The sequence below is a fragment of the Barbus barbus genome (genome assembly GCF_936440315.1).
Source record: "Barbus barbus genome assembly, chromosome: 13".
NCBI lineage: Eukaryota > Metazoa > Chordata > Actinopteri > Cypriniformes > Cyprinidae > Barbus > Barbus barbus.
Genome location: NC_136741.1, coordinates 9,703,728 through 9,724,793, shown reverse-complemented (window position 1 = coordinate 9,724,793; position 21,066 = coordinate 9,703,728). Strand labels below are relative to the sequence as shown.

At 40.1% G+C, this 21,066-nt stretch overlaps 1 protein-coding gene across 1 annotated transcript in view; it reads right to left on the bottom strand.

The window, feature by feature from the left end:
• LOC306879179 (striated muscle preferentially expressed protein kinase-like) overlaps positions 1 to 21,066 on the bottom strand; it is a 68,962-nt gene that overhangs the window by 26,810 nt on the left and 21,086 nt on the right. Inside the window, exons 3-5 of the mRNA XM_079431980.1 lie at positions 3,511 to 3,615; positions 3,050 to 3,164; positions 1,168 to 2,372 (exon numbers count right to left, since the gene is read on the bottom strand). Of these exons, the coding sequence (XP_079288106.1) occupies positions 1,168 to 2,372; positions 3,050 to 3,164; positions 3,511 to 3,615 (1,425 nt within the window). The remainder of the gene's footprint in view (positions 1 to 1,167; positions 2,373 to 3,049; positions 3,165 to 3,510; positions 3,616 to 21,066) is intronic.

Genomic DNA, 21,066 nt, shown 5'->3' with positions numbered 1-21,066 from the left:
ATGATGCTAAAGCTACCATTGTCTCTGCCTGTTTCACTGGTGCTGCCCATGAATGATCGTGAATAGGAATGTGGTAGTTAAAAGTTGCATATGAAAGCAATGTGAGTCGATTGCTTCAGTTTGTTGAGCTCATATTCACGAGTGGGACTTATAATGTTTGTGATAGCATGTCATGAACCATGAGACCAGCTATGTTGTTATTTTTATTGTGCTGTGCTCCCTGTCTGTGTCATTCACAAACTCAAATTTATTATGCACAGTACAATCAGATAACTGACTTTTAAACAGAGTATGTTTTCTATAAAGATAAAAGGCTTGTACTAATAGTGGAATGTTTATTTGCAAACTAGCACTGCTAATGCAGGAGCTTGAGCTCTTGAAGTTACGCCCTCTTCTCTGGGAGCAACAGCTCATTTGCATTAAAGCAACATACTAAAAATCAGCACGTTTTGGCTCATACCCTAAAAGTGGCCATTTTAACAAGCTATAAAAAAAAATTATCTGTCGGGTATTTTGAGCTAAAACTTCACATACACACTCTGGGGATATCAGAGACTTATTTTACATTTTACAAAAAGGAGCATATTAGGTCCCCTTTAAGACAGCATTTGTGGCATGCTGATTACCACAAAACAATTCCATTAGTCCCTCCTCATCTAAAAAACAACAACCACAAACCAAGGTTATAGTGAGTCATTTTCAATGGAAGTTGTATGGACTATAAATAGACCATTTCCCAATGATTAAAATATTCACTGTTTTAATAATACAGCCACAAGAAAAAGAATGTTAACACAATTTCAGTGTGAAATTACTAACCTTTTTGTTAAATTGTATAGAATTTTACAACTTTGTTGTAAACAGAATAATTAATGTATGTGCTTGTGTAAAAATTGTAAGCTGCACAGGTCTACTTTTGAATCCTCAAAAAAATTGGCCACATTTGCTTCTAAATTCAAAGTTATTTTTGTGGAAATCAGCACTTTGCCACAAATTATATTGATTGCTCTTGAAGTGTATTGAACCCCAAATATTTAAAATTTTTATTTATGAACATGAATCTAATAAACTACAGTTCTGCTTGTAAGATTTGCAAAAGCTTGCATTACACTTTATATTTAACCCTGTGGGTTTTAAGAAATAGTGGCTTATTGGAAGAAGTTTTACCTCTGTTTCTTCTGGTTATTTTTCCTTCATGTTTGTTAACTTCCTTTCTACATTTCTCTGCTTTATGTGCCTCTTCCTCCACAGGCTTATTTTCAACCACAATTGTAGGTATGGTCATTTTAGGTATAAGTGATGAGTCTTTTTTCTCCTCTCTTTCCTTAAATGACTTTGGGAGCACAGAAATTGAACCAAACAACCTTGGAGGTTTTTGGGGTGTTTGCACCAAATCCCCTTGTATTATGGGTTGAGCAGGTGGTATTTCTACAGGTGATTTTGGTAGTTTGCTGGACATATTTGCCCTTGGCACCATTGGTGAACACTGTCCTGGTATTTTACTGAAAGTGACCTTTTCATTGATGACTTGCCTGTCCAACAGCTGCCTGTGCTTAGAATGTTTCCTCCACTGGCTTTCTGTAATATCAGGAGGTGATATCCTTTCAGGTTGTTTGGATTCATCTGCCAGTTTCTTTTTCTGTAGTTGTGGTGATTCCTCCTTTGGCAAGGCTGACCATCTTTCTTTTGATTCTGGTAAATCCTTTGAATAAGTAGTCTCTTCAACCTTCTGAATTACCTGGGCTGGAATTGAATCAGTGTTTCCAGTGGACTGCTCGTCAGTCTGGGTGAGCTGATCCATTGAAAAGGCTTTCTTTATACTGGACTTTCCAACAAGTTTTTTTATTCTGTGAAGCTCTTCTGAGAGTTTACTTTGAAAATGTTTCTGTACATAGGTTGACGGTTCCTCCAGAGAGGATGCTTTCTGCTTGAAGAAAGACCTCTTGTGTGCCACATCACTCTTGGCACTGTCTTGGAGCTTTCCAGATTTACTCCTACTATCCTCAGGATTGCAAGATGATGTTCGATTGAAGCCCCATGATAGTCTCGATGAAGACACCTTTGGTATGTTACTGCTGTGTCTTTGTTCCTCAAAAGCTCTCACTTTGTCTAAGACTTTGGAACTTCCCTGTGATACTTTTGGAGTTTGGAAGGAGGATTTATCTTGGGAACCACTGCTTTGAGATGGAGCTGAGCTTGAGATTTTAACAGCTAGCTCAGCTCCATTTATGGCTGTTTTGGTGCCATCGTGGGCAGTTTTTGTATCAGTTGTTGGCTCTACATCACTTAGGGTAATGGGACCTTGAGCATTTTGGAACGGCTGGGTTTGGACAAATGGAGATGTTTCCCTTTTTATAAAGTCCAACTGGTCCCTGAAATGAGGGTGATTGTGGGAAATGTTGCATTATGACAAAAAATAAAAACACCAAAATGGGTCATTTTTTTGTTACTAGTGCATTTTTTGAGTGAACAAAACCAAAATGGTCAAACATAGTTATCCAATAAAACATGCACTGGAAAACATATCGTGTTGAAAGATATAAAATATTGTTGGAGATAAATAAATCTAAATTAGACTGCCATAAGAATACAAATGTCACACACAAAGGCATGCAAAAAAGTTTGTAAGAAAAAAAATGATGCAAGAGGAGTCAAAGGATAGTAGGAATAATAATAAAAAAAATGAACATGACATGGTTGACATAAAAGTCCACAATAAATGAAAAGTACGGTAACAAAACCTGTAATCTTTAGTAATTCTGTAGACCTGTAATCTAAATTTAATGCATTTATTTTGTGCCACCTTAATTTAAGTTACTTTATGCCTTTTCATATCCAGTGTGCCAGCACTCATTCTTGAACACTGTAAATGGAAAAGGTCCTTCTTCGATAGAGGCTCAAAACACTGCCATAGTAGTCACTGGCTAAGGACATACTCTCCTCTGACCCCAACGCCACGTAGTACACACTTATTTGTGAGGCCCGCACAAGAGCTTCAATCCCCAGGTGTCTGACTGGAGGGCTCTCAACACACCCAGCATTTGCTTGCCTGCTAGGTGACAAGGGATCCTGAAGACCAGGAGCTCTAGAGCCCAGGGTTTGCATCTCCCTCTCCACTACTGGACCATCACTTGGGAGATGGGAAAGCACTGCTCTCCCCCTGCCTGAAAATACATAATGATCTGTTAATGGAATATTATGTTATAGCTTTTATTATTATTATTATTATTATTATTATTATGTTAAGCTTTTTATATTATGTGAAAGGTTTTTTGTTGTTGTTGTTTTTTTCAACTGTTTAATTTGATGGATGGATTCATTTGAATACATTTATGAATTCTGAGCTTTCTTGGAGGGTTTACCAATCACAATTTTAGTTTGTCTTGCAGTGAATGATTCTGAAAGGCATTTCCATTGTTTGAGTATACTGTCATTGGGAAAAACACATTTTTATGCTTTGTGGCCAAATGTGGAAATGTCATTGATGCTACAAACTCAGTACGTTCTTACCGGTGGGTTGACTGTTGATTGCTTCCCCCTGGGGGGGCATGAACTGTTCCTTCATCTCCATGGAGACCTGAGGCTCTGCACTTTCATCCTCTGTACTGTTTGAGTCTAAAGAGAGTAGGCGAGGCATGTTGAAATGTATTGGTATGATCTTAAAAAATAAAAATTTTTTTTTTATTAATGAACCTAGCTGCAAGAAATACCTGGAGAAACAACATGTTTTTATACCTTTGTATCAAATATCCTTCTTAAAATAATAAACACTCCAATGATCTTACACATACTTTCTTTTTAAAATTAGTCTTAAAATATAATCAGCAACAGTTGCCCAAGGGCTAGCACGTTTGCTTAGCATGGCGTCAAAACACTACATTATATGAGATTTTATATCATGTTTTTGCTCTAAATAGAATTTTGTTTTCTTTGAAATGACCTCCCTATGTGATCTGATCTGGCTTTCTATCAGAGAATGAGTCAAAAGTTTAAAGTATTCTATACAGTGATAAAGACTATGCCAAAAAGCACTGAGACCCCCCCCCCCCCCCCCCCCTCCCAAAAAAAAAAAAAACTTTGTGAATTTTGTATTTTTTCATGTCATTACATTGTTTAGAGCATTAGAAAAAAATAGAAAATTAACATTTTTGAAAAATTATATTTTATTCATGTTTTATTCTATGTCCTCTGTAGAGGACACTAGGACTAAGTTTTTCTAAAAAATAAAATAGCATGAATAGACATCAAAAAGGCAAAAACAATGGGATTTGTTTAAATCACCAATATATTTTTAGGTTTCAGGATTTTTTTCTTCTAAACTTTGTTTAAGGATGATTCTCAACTATGTTATAAAATATATAACAAAATGCTTTGATATACCATTTTGTTTTATGCAATATGTCTGTACAAATTTCCATAAACTGGATTTCCCATTAAACACAGTGTATCTATACTGTATCAAATTTGCATATTAATCGGTTGCTGTTGGGACAGCATGTTGAAAAAATAATTGTCATAATGGGAGTAATAATTGGCCAGATTTTCATAATAATATCTAATATTTCATAACAAAATAGATATATAATTTATTTTCCTATTCAATTGTTATGTCTCCCAAAATTAACAATAAACATCCTTTTAGTCCCGGTGTCCTCTACAGTGAACATGTATGAAATGATGTCCTGTTTCATAACAGGAAGTCATATTTGAATTTGAAAACCCATAACATTTTCCTGAGATGTTGCTTTATGACAAACAATTAGAAAATTATTCAGATTTAAATGACAATTGCAAAAATAATCATATTCCATAAGGATGTAAAATGTTTCACTAAATTAAATTTAGCCATCTTTAAAGACCTAGGAGAGGGTGTGGTCATGGTGAAACTTCCAATCATTTAGTATCTCTATAAAGCCCTGTATGTGCTCTACAGGACATCCAGGCTTACAACTGTGACATGTGAGGTCTCAGAGAAATTCACTGAAATAGAATGTCCACTACAGAGGCAAAAACTCCAGAGCTGGGTCTCAGGAGGATATTATAAATTTACTTTATTATTTTGTATTAAAACTTTATTATTTTGTATTACTTTATTATATTTTATTAAATACCCGAGATTGCTAAAACAAACATGAACACTATATATCGACTTCATGTTTTATCATTTAAAACGGTTCTCTTATTTAACCACTACAGCGATGGTTGGATGTCTTTGTCCATGTAAGAGATTTCCTGGAATAAGTTTTATGACTTCTAGAGTCTCACTTGTGGGGACTTTCTGCTGGAGGGTGCCCTCCAGCTACGAGTATGAATGAAACAGATATTACATGTTTAGCGCTCTGCAATGCTTGGAGTAAAAAAAAAGAAAGAAAAAGACCTCAACATTTTTTTTTTTTTTTAAGTAAACATAAGAGATCCATCAATATTTATCCAGATGTGCAGACATTTGGACTAAAAACCCTGAGGGATGATGTCTAATGAAACACTTTTTCCCCCCTCATGGATACAGCGGAGGCTCATACTGTATGTCATATTAAAGGTACAGATTCTGTTTTTTATATTCACAATTCATTGCACATATTAATAAAATACTGGCACTAAAAGATTTTTAGAGTAAAAAGGTAAAAAAATTTAAGCTTAAAATATATTTTTAATGATGTATGGTTTGTCAAGTTAATTAGGCCTATATTGTTTGACTTAAAGTACAAGTACTTTCAGACTGTACTGTGTTTTTCTGGAAAGAAAGAAAGAAAGAAAGAAAGAAAGAAAGAAAGAAAGAAAGAAAGAAAGAAAGAAAGAAAGAAAGAAAGCCATGATGTGAGCAAGGCTTACTTTTCCCATAACAAATAGTGTAGAATTTAAGTTTATGAAATTAATAGAGCTCCGAATGAAAACCTACAGTGTACTTTACTGTTATGTATATAATAATGCATGGTTGCAAACCCAAATCAATTCAAAAACCCAGTAATGAAAGGCAAGGATCACAGAAATGGATAACAATTACCATTGCTTTGCTTCCTGCACAAGCGTAAAACTTCACTTCCATAACGGCAGCAAGCAGAGGTGGACAAGAGAAGACTGTTACTATAGAAACAAATGTCTGCAGACATGCACTTGTGTGGGAGCATATACATGACACACAAACATACGCACATATCCACATTTACAGGCTACATTTAAAAAATTGTATTATTGTACAGCTTCAATCAGCGTTGCATTCCTTACGGATACCCAACAATTTCTGATGTCAACATTTAAAAACCTATGGATAGAAATGTATTATCTTGGCAGCTATTTTTAAACCTGTTTAACCATCTACGTCATGATTATTCTGCAAAACATGTCCATTCTGTAAAGTTGTGCGCACACTTCCATTGTTGTATTTTTGTCTACAAATAGGTTTGTGGTTTTGGACTTTTTACAGTTTTGTCGTAAGCAAAACACACCATGAGTGAATCTCCCAAACGTCCAGCTAGAATGCCCAGCTCTCTGGAAAGACAAAAAATACACAAAAGGCTGTCTGTTAATTTTGGGAAGTGTAAAATAGGTTGTTGATTTTTCTAGCTTTTTTGTTGCATTCATAGGGTTATGCTAGTGGTGTAAATAACTTGGTTTTCATTCAACAATGTACAATATATACAATATTTCATGATGACACAGGGCAGAAATTAAACACAAAGCCTATATGAAGACTTATGTTTTTTCCCTCCTTTGTCAATTCTCATGTTTGCAGGCTTGCAGCATTTCAAAAGTACTCCTACGTTGCTACCAAGGCAACTGGGTAATTTAGTTGTCACAGTACCTAAGAAATTGTTTATTGCCCATTTTAAAGGCAATTAACTGACATCAGGTCTGTTTGTTTCAAAGTCATTGTATTGGTTGTACTGTACATAAACTGTTGGGCATGAGGTAGCTGATAGAATACCTTAAAAAAAGAACTACAACTACATCAATTATTTTACATTGCTACATTGAAAATGTGATTTGCCAATCCAAGAAAAATCCAATACAATCCAAGAAAAAGTCAAATTTTGTCATTTGTGAAGTGTATGACTCTGGATAGAATGATTCGACTCACCTGGAATCTTTTCTTTGACCAGATTTTCTTCATGGCCTCAAATGAACTTAATCTATCTTTCAGACTAAACAACAGAGCCACCTGCCCGTGTTTCTGCGGAGAATACCACTATCTATTTCTAATCTGAATCCTGGTTATTATCGACTCCTGTGTACACTCCTAATAGTCTCAGTTATGTCGCTGTCAGAGCTTTTACCTCAGAAAGAATGTACCAAAATCCACAATTATACAGAAAGCAATAGAAACAGTACAAACATCCAATCATGATCCTCATGTGACAAAAGATAATTCAGGGGAAAAATAAAAAATCTCCTCAAGTAAACAACAATATCCAAGCTGTTTTGGATCCCCTCCAGATGCTCTTAAATGACAAACAGAAATCCAAGTGATAAGATATTCCAAGGCACAGCAGGATGTGGAGGTCAGCTCAGTCCTAGTCACAACAGAAGGGATGAAAAATCTGTCTTTTACAGACACCCACTTGCATTCTTTCAATCCCCTTTGGAGATAAAGAAATAAAGAAAGGGGGAGGGATAGAGGACTAAAAAGACTAAAAAGAGAAACAAATAACAAGCGGCAGCTAATAAAAGATGCAGATCTTAGTGCAGTCAAAGCAAAAACAACATTTTCAGCTGCCTGAGTGTGCTATCTCTCTTTCCTTCTCATCTCTTCCTTTGTCTGTGGTGCTGGTGTGAAGAGAGAGAGAGACTATTGGTCTCAGCGCAAAGCATTAATTATATATTCTGTCAGGCTGTGGTGACGTCACACTATTCCCATGTCAATGGTGCTGCTGCTGGAATGGGAAAGAAGGAAAACTGAGACAGAGCATTAACTTTTTTTTTTCTTTTGCTATAATGAGCTCATAGCATTCTTTCATCCGGTGTACACAATGATAATAGTATATGCTTTATTTTCTCTGTTTACATATAATTATGTGTACTGCATGGAGAATGACATTCAATCTTTACCCGGTAGACATGTGTCAATGAAGCCACAAAGACAATAGAATATATATATATATATATATATATATATATATATATATATATATTTTTTTTTTTTTTTTTTTTTTTTACTTAGGCTGGCCTCAAAACAGAACAATTTATAGTTGAAGCACTGACCTTATTATTTTAAATTTAGCTGTGGTTAATTCCTATTTTTATTTAATTTTGTAAACGAATTCAGTAGCTTTAAGTTTAAATTTGTTTGCTAATTTTATTAGATTTTTCAATAAATCTAACAAAAGAGACTGAGCCAGATGACTGTGTTAACCCAAGTGTTGGGATATTTGGGTATACAGAGCATATGATGCCAGAGTAGCAGTAAAAAAAAAAAAGACTAACATAGATGTAGAAGATGGCACATTGATAAAGCAGATAAATTGATGATAAGGATATATTTCACAATGACAATGAAGATGAAGAGGATCACCAGGGGAGTCATAAAGAGAACACTGCAGCTGGAGAGTACAAGACTAGAAAACAGAGGCAAGTGTGAGGTGAGAATCCTGCTGGAGTTGATGGCAGTAATTTCAGAGGAACCAGGAGCCAGTTAAATAAACATAGCAGTTATGTTAAGATTGTGTCTTAAGAACTTAGGCCAAATCTTAGACCAAATTAGACCAATCTACCTTTATGTAACTGAATTTAAAAAGTTATGACCAGTCTCGAAGAAAAAACAGATTACTTTTTTAGACTAGTCTAAGCAGTTTATGCAACCGGCCCCACAAGACTTGGACTGGCTGTTGGACTGAGGATGATAGCCTGAAGAAAGTGATCCCCTAACAGTGGTCTAACAGTGGTCTAACAGTGATACCCAGTAACTTGAAGCACTCCAGACTTGGGATATGAATTGCAGACCATGATCAGACGCTAAGTTTTCCAGTAAGTCAACGGTCACCTTGACATTGTGGCCATTGCACTAAAGCTAGGGCCACCAGTAACAAGTGAGGATAAGCAAAATTTGGGGGGTTATCCCCAGATGTCCACTTGACATCCCAAAGATATTCCACACTAAGGTGATCTGTGAAGATCTGAAACATATGGTGAGAACCCTCAAGCCAGTGGAGTGACTCCTTGATTGCCAGCTTGAGGGGGGTTGTGCATGGATAAAGCTCTGCCAGGTGCCTCACTCTGGATGTTGAAGCATTATGTAGAAGCATTATCCACACTGAACAGGAGTTCTGGATTGTGTTCATGGAAAAGTTCTGAGGTGATGCGTGTTTTTTTTAGCTGCTGGAAGGCTTGAACAGCTTCAGTAGACCAGGGCAAAGTTTTTGTTGGTGAGGGGAGTTGACATTCAGGATGAATAGTCTGTAAAAAGTCTGAGAATCTGAAGAATGTGTTGGAGTTATTTAAGGAATCTGAAGAATGTGTTGAAGTTATTTAAGGATGATTGGAGCAGACCAGGATGTAATAGCTTGCACTTCTTCAGGGACTATATAAAATGCCATAATGTATCCCAGGAAGTGGGTGGTGGTAGTTCAGTGCATCTAACTTTATATTGCCTTTATTTAACCAGGAGAGAACCTCACTGAGATTAAAAATCTCTTTTCCAGAAGTGTCCTGGCCAAGATAGGCGGCCCAGTTATACAAATACATGTACGACAAAGAACAGTACATCATAACAATAAAATATTACAGCATTAGAAGCATTTGCAAATCATTCTATCATTTTCTATTGCACACAAAAGTGTTTTAAAACTACTAAGAGACACCAACTGATTTAGCCGCAGTTTCATTTGAAGAGAGTTCCAGTCTGAACGGTACAGCATATTCAAATTCAGTTTTACCTAAATTAGTTTGAGCTGAAGGTACATTATAAAAAGACTGGGAACGCAATGAATAGTTAACAACTACTTTTTGTTGAATCACACAACAGAGATAGGATGGCAAAAAAAACAGAATAGCTTTGTAAATCAATAAGTACCAATGCATTTTCCTTCGAACAGCAAGTGAAGACCAGGCAACTCTATTATATGAATGAATGAATTAATTATTATATAGTATACAATGATGTGTAGAAAATTTACAATCCGTAATAAATCTTAAAGCACCATGATACACAGCTTCCAAGGAGGCAAGAAGTTAAGAAGAGGCATGCTGATACATCACATCCCCATAGTCATGAATCGGTAAAAAAAGTTCCAGACACAAGCTTCTTTCTTGCATTAAATGAAAAGCAAGGCTTATTTCTGAAATAAAATCCTAGCCGCTTCTTCAACTTTAATCACAAATAATTAATATATGCATTAAAACGTAGTGTGTCATCAATTATGATGCCCAGGTACTTATACTCTGACACTTATGCAATCAGTCTCCCTTGCAGAGTTCGGAGAACAACAGAACTATCCAAATAATTTCTAGAATTTGATAACCACATAAATTTAGTTTTCTCAACATTTAAGACCAACTATAAAGTAAAAGACCTTGCTTGAATAATATCAAATGCTGATTGTAAGTCACCCAGAGCTTGTTGTTTTGTAGGAGCAGAACAATAGATGACAGTGTCATCTGCATAAAAGTGGAACCTTGCATTATCAATGTTAATCATTAAATAATGATGGCCCCAATACAGATCCTTGGGGGACTCCCGTACCCTCTTCCATTAAGTCTGATTTGATACCTTCCACTTGCACACATTGAGTTCTTCCCTTTAAATAAGCATTAAACATTATTACATTCTCTGATAGACCAAAACTTCTAAGCCTATCTAACAAAATCTTATTGTCCACTGTATCAAATGCTTTAGTTAAATCAATAAAAAAGACATGCACAGTGGTGTCTTTCATCTAGGGACCCCACAAGGTAATTTAAAACTTTTAAGACAGCCGTAATGGTGCCGTGTTTTTTACGAAATCCTGATTGGTTGATACACAAAAGTTTATGACAGTGTAAATACTGTGTCAGTTGTTCACTGATAAAACTTTCCAAAAGTTTTGACAAGATACATAGCTTTGAAATAGGTCTAAAGTTATCTAATAAAGTAGGGTCGCCCCCTTTCAACAGAGGAACAACAAAAGCAGACTTCCAGATCTGTGGAATTTCCTTGGTTGTTAGGGAAAGAATTAACAGATATGTCAATGGTTGTGAAATAATATTAAAATAAAAACGAACTCTGTTGTCCATAGATGCCGCTCTGCATTAAAAAATTCAGAATTTACAATGGTATAATTATTAGTCTGAAACAATGACCCTGATTCGGTAAAGTGGCTATTAAAACAATTGAGCATTTGTAATTTATCCACTATTTTAATACCATCCTTTGTTATGCAATTGAGAAGACCTGAAACAGATCTATAACCAGTCAAAAACTTAGTTTTCCAGAACTTACTTGCTTTTGCTGATTTTTTTAGTTTTATCAAGAAAATACTCTGCTCTGCTTTTGCCTTTCTGATCATAACTGTACATCTGTTACGAAGCTGTTTAAAATACAACCAATCAGGATTTAAGTTGGTTTGTCTGGCCTTAGCCCATGCCGCTCATGAATAAGGTCAGACAGTGCAGTTGAAAACCATGGATTATCCATCATGGAAGTGATGCTCTTGTAGGCGAAGGAGGACTAGGCAGATTAACATGATTGGAGAATGAGTAGGGGTAAATCAGGATATTGTCTATGTAGATCATGAGGAATCAATGAAGTTAGTACCAGAAGATTTAATCAGTTAACCTCTTAAAGATGGAAGGTGAGTTGGAGAGCCTATACAGAATCATCAAGTATTCATAGTTCCCTAGAGTGAGGAAAGCATATTAGTTGTTCTTGACATCAAGCTTGTTGCAGATGTGAGCACCATCTAAAGGGCCACTGGAACCATGGGTACATTGACATGATGTTTTATTAACAAAGTTCGGGAGGAGCGCGTCAGATACTTGGCCTAATTAACACAGGAGGTTCGCACTCAAGTTAATCAATGCACGGATATAAATACAGCTGACATACCTCTATTCATTTGACGGATAATCAGCATTCGGTTTGCACCTTTTACCATTACATTACAGACTCAACGCATCCCGTCCAAACAACGAGACCTATACTGAGGATTTTTCGGATCCGCCGGCCCCATGATCGGTCTTTCTCCACCAGACACGGCCGCCGAGCTCCAGGCTTCGCCGCGGCCGCTTCTCTCTGCCGAGGCTACCTCGCATGCACTGGCGTCACTTCCATCCTCCTATCATTCGGACGCAAATATCATCCGTGCCAACAATCCCTCCAATCGGAAAGTGGTTCGCATTTAAGCCTGAGGCAAACGCTGAATAATTCAGACGCAACGTCCTCACGGAGGATAAACAAAGCGGATTTGCACGTTCTATTCTTCACCACGCAAAACAGCCAACCTCACTCCTAAATCCACTCCAGCCGCCAAGGCGGCCAATAGATCGAGAAAAGCTCTGAACTCTCCTCGCTCAACACCACCGTCGTCACCGCGAGCGTCGGGTCGCAGCAGCAGGCCTTCAACGAGCAAAGCCTCGCAGCAAAGCCTCACTCGCATCCCGCTTCGGCTCAGCCTGCACCGCGGGTCTCCCAACCGCAGCGCCGTATGCTGCAGGACCTCTTTCTTCTGTTTCCAGATGCTAGCGCGAGGTGGCTCCCGCTAGCGGTGCAGACCACCAATGTTGCCAAATAATTTTCAGGTAAAAAATGTTAATGGCAGATAATTCATTGCTAAAAGTTGTTAAAGGGTGTCGCGATATCACTGGATGTTAACGTCTTATGTTACCATAACGCAAAGAGCTAGAATACACACTGGAATTACTCGAACTTTCTGCATTTGTCACCAGCATTTTTACCCGTATTGAATCTACACATTGCATTGCGATAAATGGATAGATAAGATGGATAAGATTAATTTGTTTTATGAATAAGATCAACAGTGGAAGGGGAAGTTTCGCTGGTGGTCACAGTGGACCAACAGATTACAATCATGGGTACAAACTTTAAAAAAAATTAAAAAGAAATAAATAAATAAGGCGCATCATAAATAAACAATTATTTAACAAGTGCAACTTAATACATACGTGAAGCGCGTACTACTAGGCACCTCTACCAAAGTGTCTAACATTACCAGCCGATGTGCACTTGGCTGGCTAGCTGTTTCAATACTTTTCTTGCCTTTGTCTTTCACCCAGATATCACACTATAGAGACTGTGTCTGTTCCCCAAACTAGAAAATACAGAAAACGTTCAAAACAAATTAAAATTAACAATTCAATTGATGTTCAACAAATATTTTTTTTTTACAATACATAGAAACAATTGATAAAGCTTGGCTTACTGAATATCAGGTCCCTTTCTACAAAAGCACTTTTTGTAAATGATTTGATCAATGATAATAATCTAGATTTGCTCTGTTTGACAGAAATATGGCTAAAACCAGATGAATACATTACTTTAAATGAGTCTACCCCCCAAGATTACTGCTGTTAAAATGAGCCACGTCCGAAAGGTAAAGGGGGAGGTGTTGCTACAATTTATAGCAGTATTCTCAGTATTTCTCGGAGGGCAGGCTTTAAGTATAACTCGTTTGCAGTTATGGTGCTGCGTATAACATTATCTAGAGAAACACGTGCTAGTAATAAATCCCCTGTGATGTTTGTACTGGCTACTGTATACAAGCCACCAGGGCACCACACAGACTTTATTAAAGAATTTGCTGATTTTCTATCTGAGTTAGTACTGGCTGCAGATAAAGTCTCAATTGTTGGTGATTTTAATATCCATGTCGATAATGAAAAAGATGCATTAGGATCAGCATTCATAGACATTCTGAACTCTATTGGGGTTAGACAACCCATTTCCGGACCTACTCATTGTGGAAATCATACTCTAGATTTAATACTGTCACATGGAATTGATGTTAGTGGTGTTGAAAAAGCAAGCAAAGCGATGAAATCTCAGCTCATTATCTAGTCTTGTGTAAACTCCATATAGCTAAAACTGTAAATTCTACTCCTTGTTACAAGTATGGTAGAACCATCACCTCTACCACAAAAGACTGCTTTGTGAGAAATCTTCCTGATTTATCTCAATTCCTCAGCATATCCAACAGCGCAGAAAAACTTGATGATGTAACAGAAACTATGGACTCTCTCTTTCTAGCACTTTAGATACAGTTGCTCCTTTACGCTTAAGGAAGAACAAAGAAAACAATCCGACTCCGTGGTATAATGAGCACACTCGCACCTTAAAGAGAGCAGCCCAGAAAATGGAGCACAGATGGAGGAAAACAAAACTAGAGGTATTTCGTATAGCCTGGCGGGAAAATACCCTATCCTACAGAATCTGATTACATTTTGTCTCTTCTAGAAGAAAACAAACATAACCCCCGGTATTTATTCAATACAGTCACTAAATTAACGAAAAATAAAGCATCAACAGGTGTTGGCATTTCCCAAAAGCACAGCAGTAATGACTTTATGAACTACTTTACTTCCAAGATCGATTCTATCAGAGATAAAATTGTAACCATGCAGCCATCAGCTACAATATTGAATCAGATAGTGCACTATAGATCCCCTGAGGAACAATTTCACTCATTCTCTACTATAGGAGAGGAAGAATTGTATAAATTTGTTAAATCATCTAAACCAACAACATGTATGTTAGAACCTATTCCATCTAAACTACTAAAAGAGCTGCTTCCAGAAGTCATAGATCCTCTTTTGGCTATTATTAATTCATCACTGTCATTAGGATATGTCCCCAAAACCTTCAAATTGGCTGTTATTAAGCCTCTCATTAAAAAAACACATCTTGACCCCACAGATTTAGTTAATTACAGACCGATCTCAAATCTCCCTTTTCTGTCAAAGATACTAGAAAAGGTTGTATCCTCGCAATTATATTCCTTCTTAGAGAAAAATAGTATTTGTGAGGAATTCCAGTCAGGAGTTAGACCGTATCATAGTACTGAGACTGCTCTCATTAGAGTTACAAATGACCTGCTTCTATCATCTGATCGTGGTTGTATCTCTTTATTAGTTCTACTGGATCTTAGCACTGAGTTCGACACTATCGACCACAACATTCTTTTAAATAGACTAGAACACTTTATTGGCATTAGTGGAAGTGCATTAGCATGGTTCAAATCGTACTTATCTGAACGGCATCAGTTCGTAGCAGTGAACGAAGAGGTAACATATCGATCACAAGTGCAGTATGGAGTACCTCAAGGCTCAGTACTAGGGCCGTTACTTTTCACGCTTTACATGTTACCCTTGGGAGATATTATCAGGAGACATGGTGTTAGCTTTCACTGTTATGCTGATGATACTCTGCTCTGTCAATTCTTCTTCATCAGTTAGGAACCTAGGTGTGCTGTTTGATAGCAATCTTTCATTTGAAAGCCATGTTTCTATGTTATCTGTAAAACTGCTTTTTTCCATCTCAAAAACATATCTAAATTGCGACCTATGCTTTCAACGTCAAATGCAGAAATACTAATTCATGCGTTTATGACCTCTAGGTTAGACTATTGTAATGCTTTATCGGGTGGTTGTTCTGCACGCTTGATCAACAAATTACAGTTGGTCCAAAATGCAGCAGCTAGAGTCCTTACTAGAACCAGGAAGTACGACCATATTAGCCCAGTTCTGTCAACACTGCATTGGCTCCCCATCAAACATCGTATAGATTTTAAAATCTTGTTAATTACTTATAAAACCCTGAATGGCTTAGCTCCTCAGTACTTGAGCGAGCTCTTATCACACTATAGTCCTCCACGTCTGCTGCATTCTCAAAACTCTGGCCATTTGATATTACCTAGAATATCAAAATCGACTGCGGACGACAGATCCTTTTCCTATTTAGTACCCAAACTCTGGAACAATCTACCTAATACTGTTCGGGAGGCAGACACACTCTGTCAGTTTCAATCTAGATTAAAGACACATTTCTTTAACCTGGTTTACACATAACACACTAATACACTTCTATTATTCAAATCCGTTAAAGGCTTGTTAGGCTGCATTAATTAGATCAACCTGAACCGGGAACACTCCCCATAACACATGATGTACTCGTTACATCATAAGAAGAATGGCATCTACGCTAATATTTGTCTGTTTCTATTCTGTCGGAGACCAGGACACCTAGATGAGCGCCAGAGACAGATCCCCAGTTGAGCCCTTACAATCTGACTTTGCTGCAGTTGGAATTGAACTGCTGGTTCGTTTGGCCAGAGGAGAACTGGCCCCCCGACTGAGCCTGGTTTCTGCCAAGGTTTTTTTCTCTATTCTGTCACTGATGGAGTTTTGGTTCCTTGCCGCTGTCGCCTCTGGCTTGCTTAGTTGGAGACACTTCATTTCCAGCGATATCATCGACCTGATTGCAAAGACACTATTTAAACTGAACTGAGCTGGATGATGACATCACTGAATTCAATAATGAAATGCCTTTAACTGAAAATGTTTAATCTTTTCATTTTACATTATTGGCACACTATTTTCCTTTTTTGATACTGTGCAGTTGCTTTGACACAATTTACATTGTTAAAAGCGCTATATAAATAAAGGTGACTTGACTTTGCGTGGTTAAAAGAAAAACGCATGCCTTTCATCACTTACCACTATTTCAAGGTTGCCACAAAAAAAAAAATAAGGGCCGGTACGTTCGCTGCTTGAAAAACAAAAACAAGGGTTTGCTAGGGTAGTCTGAGAAGTGGCTAATCTAGCAGCAAAATGGCTAAGTCGGCAGCACTGCAGGCCACCTGGACATTCCAGCATGTCGCGTTAAAAGTCACAAACCATTTTCCCGTGGCCTACAGCAGCAGAAGCAAGCACAAGGCTGCCTCCGCTTGCAACACAGGCCCACACATCTCAGTCTTTTTTCTCCCGCTACTAATAACCCCCTTTTTTCGTTTTCAGTGGCCTCCAACTCCCATAGCAGACACTAGTGCGAGGCTACCTCCGCTAGAAGAGCTCAAATTATTCAGGACTCCCTTCCTGTGGCCTACAGCTACAGCAGGCGAAGCAAGCGCGAGACCCACACATAACAGACCCACACATCTTTCTTTTACTCCCTTTTCTCTTTTGCTTTCATCAGTTTCCCACCTCAAGCCCCAGAGGCCGATATTACACGTGAGGCTGCCTCTGATGGAAATTTTGGCCCCTGCTCCTCTCCCTCTCAGCTCTCTACTTCATTTAAAGTCACAATATCCTCTTTTATAGCAACATCACTGCCTGTCCCACCAAATGATGTTGCCTCGGAGCCACCGCTAGTGGCTTACAACATCCGAGCATGGATCCCGGCAGGTGCAAACATAGACCCCTCATCCAAGGCACCTAATTCACTAATGAGCAATTGGGTAACAGATGCATTGCAGGCCACAATAGGCCATAATAATCGTTTCGAATGAAGTATCAAAAGTAAATAACTTGGTTCTGTGGTTGGTTCCATTGAACAAACAAACTTAATAAAATGTATAAAACAATATAACATATATACGCATTACATTGAACGTGGACATCAAAAGTTGCCATTTTTCTGAGTTTTTCATTACGTTCAGCCATTTCACTGTTATAATCTGTTCAGTTTTTCCCCTATTAAACGAGGGTTCAGGATCAGCATTTTCAATGACCGCCTTCTCAGCATTAGCCCATTGGAGTGGCTGCTAGGAAAATTTCCGGGGTAAGAAATGCCTTATAATCGATCTATCAGCTCTGCATAACTCCTCGTTTCAAGCATAAACGCCTCGATTTCCTCTCGACGAATTCTCTCACAATAGTAGGACATTGATTAGGCAATCCATTTGATAAAATCATGGGTCTCAGCACCTGGCTGTCAAAAGTCGACATCACCTCTGCTTCTAAAAACATGCCTATCCATCCAGATTCATGGCATTTATTTGGGCTACGCTAGCACAGGAAATCCTATTTTGTCATATGCTTAACTTTCGAACACTGTCCGACTACCAGCGACGTTTATCCGTCCGATGCTACGAGTATTGAACACCCTTCGAACGCGACAACAGCCTCCGGTGAAGCAAATCTTGGCCTTTTCAGTCCATCTACTGGCGAGGCTTAACCATCCGATGCAGCGAGTATTGAACTCCCGTCAGATGCTGCGAGAGCCTCCCGGTCGAGCAAATCTTACCTATTCAAGTCCCCTGTCCGACTACCAACGACGTTTATCCGTCCGATGCTACGAGTATTGAACTCCCGTCGAACGTGGCAAGAACCTTCCGGTCAAGCAATCTTGGCCTTTCAGTCCGTCTACCGGCGAGTCCTACCAGTCCTACCCGTCGGATGCCGGCAAGAGCTTCCCGGCCGAGCAAACCTCACCTTTTGAACTCCCGTCGAACGTGGCAAGAACCTTCCGAATATGTTTTTCTTTCAACAACCGGTGATGCCTACCCGCTCGTGCCATGAGTATGGAACTCCCGTCAAACGCTACAACAGCCTCTCGGTCAAGCAAACTTGGCCCTTTAGTCTGTCTACCGGCAAGGCTCAACCATCCGACGCAGTGAGTATTGATCTCCCGTCGGATGCCGCAAGAACCTCCCAGCCAGACAACCCCTACCTTTTCCATCCCACAGTCAGCGAGGCTTACCCGTCCGACGCCGTGAGTATTGACCTCCAGTCGAATGCTGGCGAGAGCCACCCGGTCGAGCAACCTTGCTTCTCCGGCTGACTACCAGCTAACCGTATCCGTCCGATGCCATGAGTATTGAACTCCTGTTGAACATGGCAAGAACCTTCCAAAGATGTTTTTCTTTCAACTACCGGCGAGGCTTACCTGTCCGACGCCGTGAGTATTGACCTCCCGTCGGATGCTGGCGAGAGCCTCCCGGTCGAGCAAACCTGTCCGGTGCCGCGAGTATCGAACCCCCGTCGAACGCTTCAACAGCTGTCCGGTCAAGCAATCTTGGCTTTTCAGTCTGCCTACCGGTGAGGCTTAACCATCTGATGCAGCGAGTATTGACCTCCAACCGGATGTCGGCGAGAGCCTCCCGACCACATAACTTTGCCCTTCCGCCCTTTGCTCGGCGACACATTTCCGACCGACGCTGCGAGTCTTGATCTCCCGTCAAATGTGACAAGAGCCTTCAGAATGCGTTTCTCTTTCAACTACCGGTGATGCTTACCCGCTCACGCCGCGAGTATCGAACCACCGTCGAACGCTAAAGCAGCCATCCGGTCAAGCAATCTTGGCTTTCAGTCTGCGAGGCTTAACCATCCGATGCAGTGAGTATTGATCTCCCATCGGATGCCGCGAGAGCCTCCCTGCCAGACAACCTTACCTTTTCCATCGTACGGCCGGCGAGGCTTACTCATCCAATGCTGTGAGCATCGATCTCCAGTCGGATGTCGGCGAGAGCCTCCTGACCACTCATCTTTACCTTTCTGTCTTACCTGTCCGAGTCTTCATTCCCCATTGGACGTCGGCGAGAGCCTACCGGCCAGACAACCTTACCTATTCAAGTCCCACACTTGGCGAGGCTTACCCGTCCGACACAGCGAGTCTTGATCTCCCATCAGACGTCGGCGAGAGCCTCCCAGCTAGACTAAACTACCCTATATATTTTACGGTCACCGAGACTTACCCGTCCGACACAGCAAGTCTTGGTCTCCCGGCCACCCAACCTTACCTTTCTTCCGACGGTCAGCGAGGCCCAGCCATTTGACGTCATGGGTCCCCCCCCACCCCCGCTGTCCGAAACCTCTCAGCCAAACCTCACATCTTTTTTCCCCCGCCTGGTGAGGCTTACCCGTTCGATGTCCTGAGTCTTGATCTCCCATCGGATGCTGCGAGAGCCCTCCCAGTCCGGTTTTCCTTTTTTCCCTACCCGCCCGGCGAGACTTACCCGTCTGATGCAATGAGTCTTGATCTCACGTCAGACGTCGGCGAGAGTTCTCCCGGCTGGGCTCCTATACTTGCCGCCCGCAAGCGAGGCTCGTCCATCCGATGCCGTGAGTCTTGATCTCCCGTCGGATGTCGCGAGAGTCCTCCTTGTCGGACGTCCCAAATTCTTTTTATCGGTCATGCCGATAGGACCCACTCGTCCGACGTCCGGAGTCATGATCTCCAGTCGGAGGCTTCATGGGCCCTCTTGGTCAGCTACCTGCCCTCTGTCCTCTGATTAGTAGGGGCTAACGGCCAGCAGGACCCGTACGCCGACTCCGTGAGCTGCTCCACTCAAGGCAACTCGGGCCCCCCTGGTCAGGGCCAAAATTACACTGCTCCTCCTCCATCTGCCGGTAGGGCTCACTCGTTCCAATGCAGTGAGCACATTGTTGAGCATTGGTTCGAGCCCTCCCGAACAGGCGCACAACCACGCAGTCCACCAACGGCCGGTCGGGCCTACCCATCCTACGCCTAGCCTTGCATGCATCCCATGGTGCATGCAAGCTTCGGCCTACCATAAAAGCGACTTCTCAAAACCAGCTCCCACCAGATCTCAGTGTGTATTTGGGGGGTTCTTAGTCTGGCGGCTGTCTCAATTGCTTTTTGGGGGGTACTCTGGGTTTGCATTACTATTCTCGCCAAATACGCATTACCTTACTAGTGCTAAATATATGCAAGTGTGAAGTCGTGAAATTATGTTTTATTAACAAAGTTCGGGAGGAGCGCGTCAGATACTTAACTAATTAACACAGGAGGTCCGCACTCAAGTTAATCAATGCACGGATATAAATACAGCTGGCATACCTCTATTCATTTGACGGATAATCAGCAACCCTCCACCACCCCTTCTCCTCTCAAGAGGTATCACTAGAGTTCTCACCACACTATGGGGGGTACTCTGGGTTCGGGCCATTCCTGTGCCCGGAGCCCTTCCTCAGGACAGCACGCCAACTACGCATTACTATACTCACCAAATACACATTACCTTACTCATGCTAAATATATGTAAGTGTGAACTCGTGAAAGTCATATTATTGAGGGCATGACAATGAATGCAGGGTTTTAGTCCACCATATTTTTTGGCCACAAAGAAAAAGCTGGATGTAGATGGAGAAATTGAAGGGTGGATGTAGCCCTGCTTGAGTGTC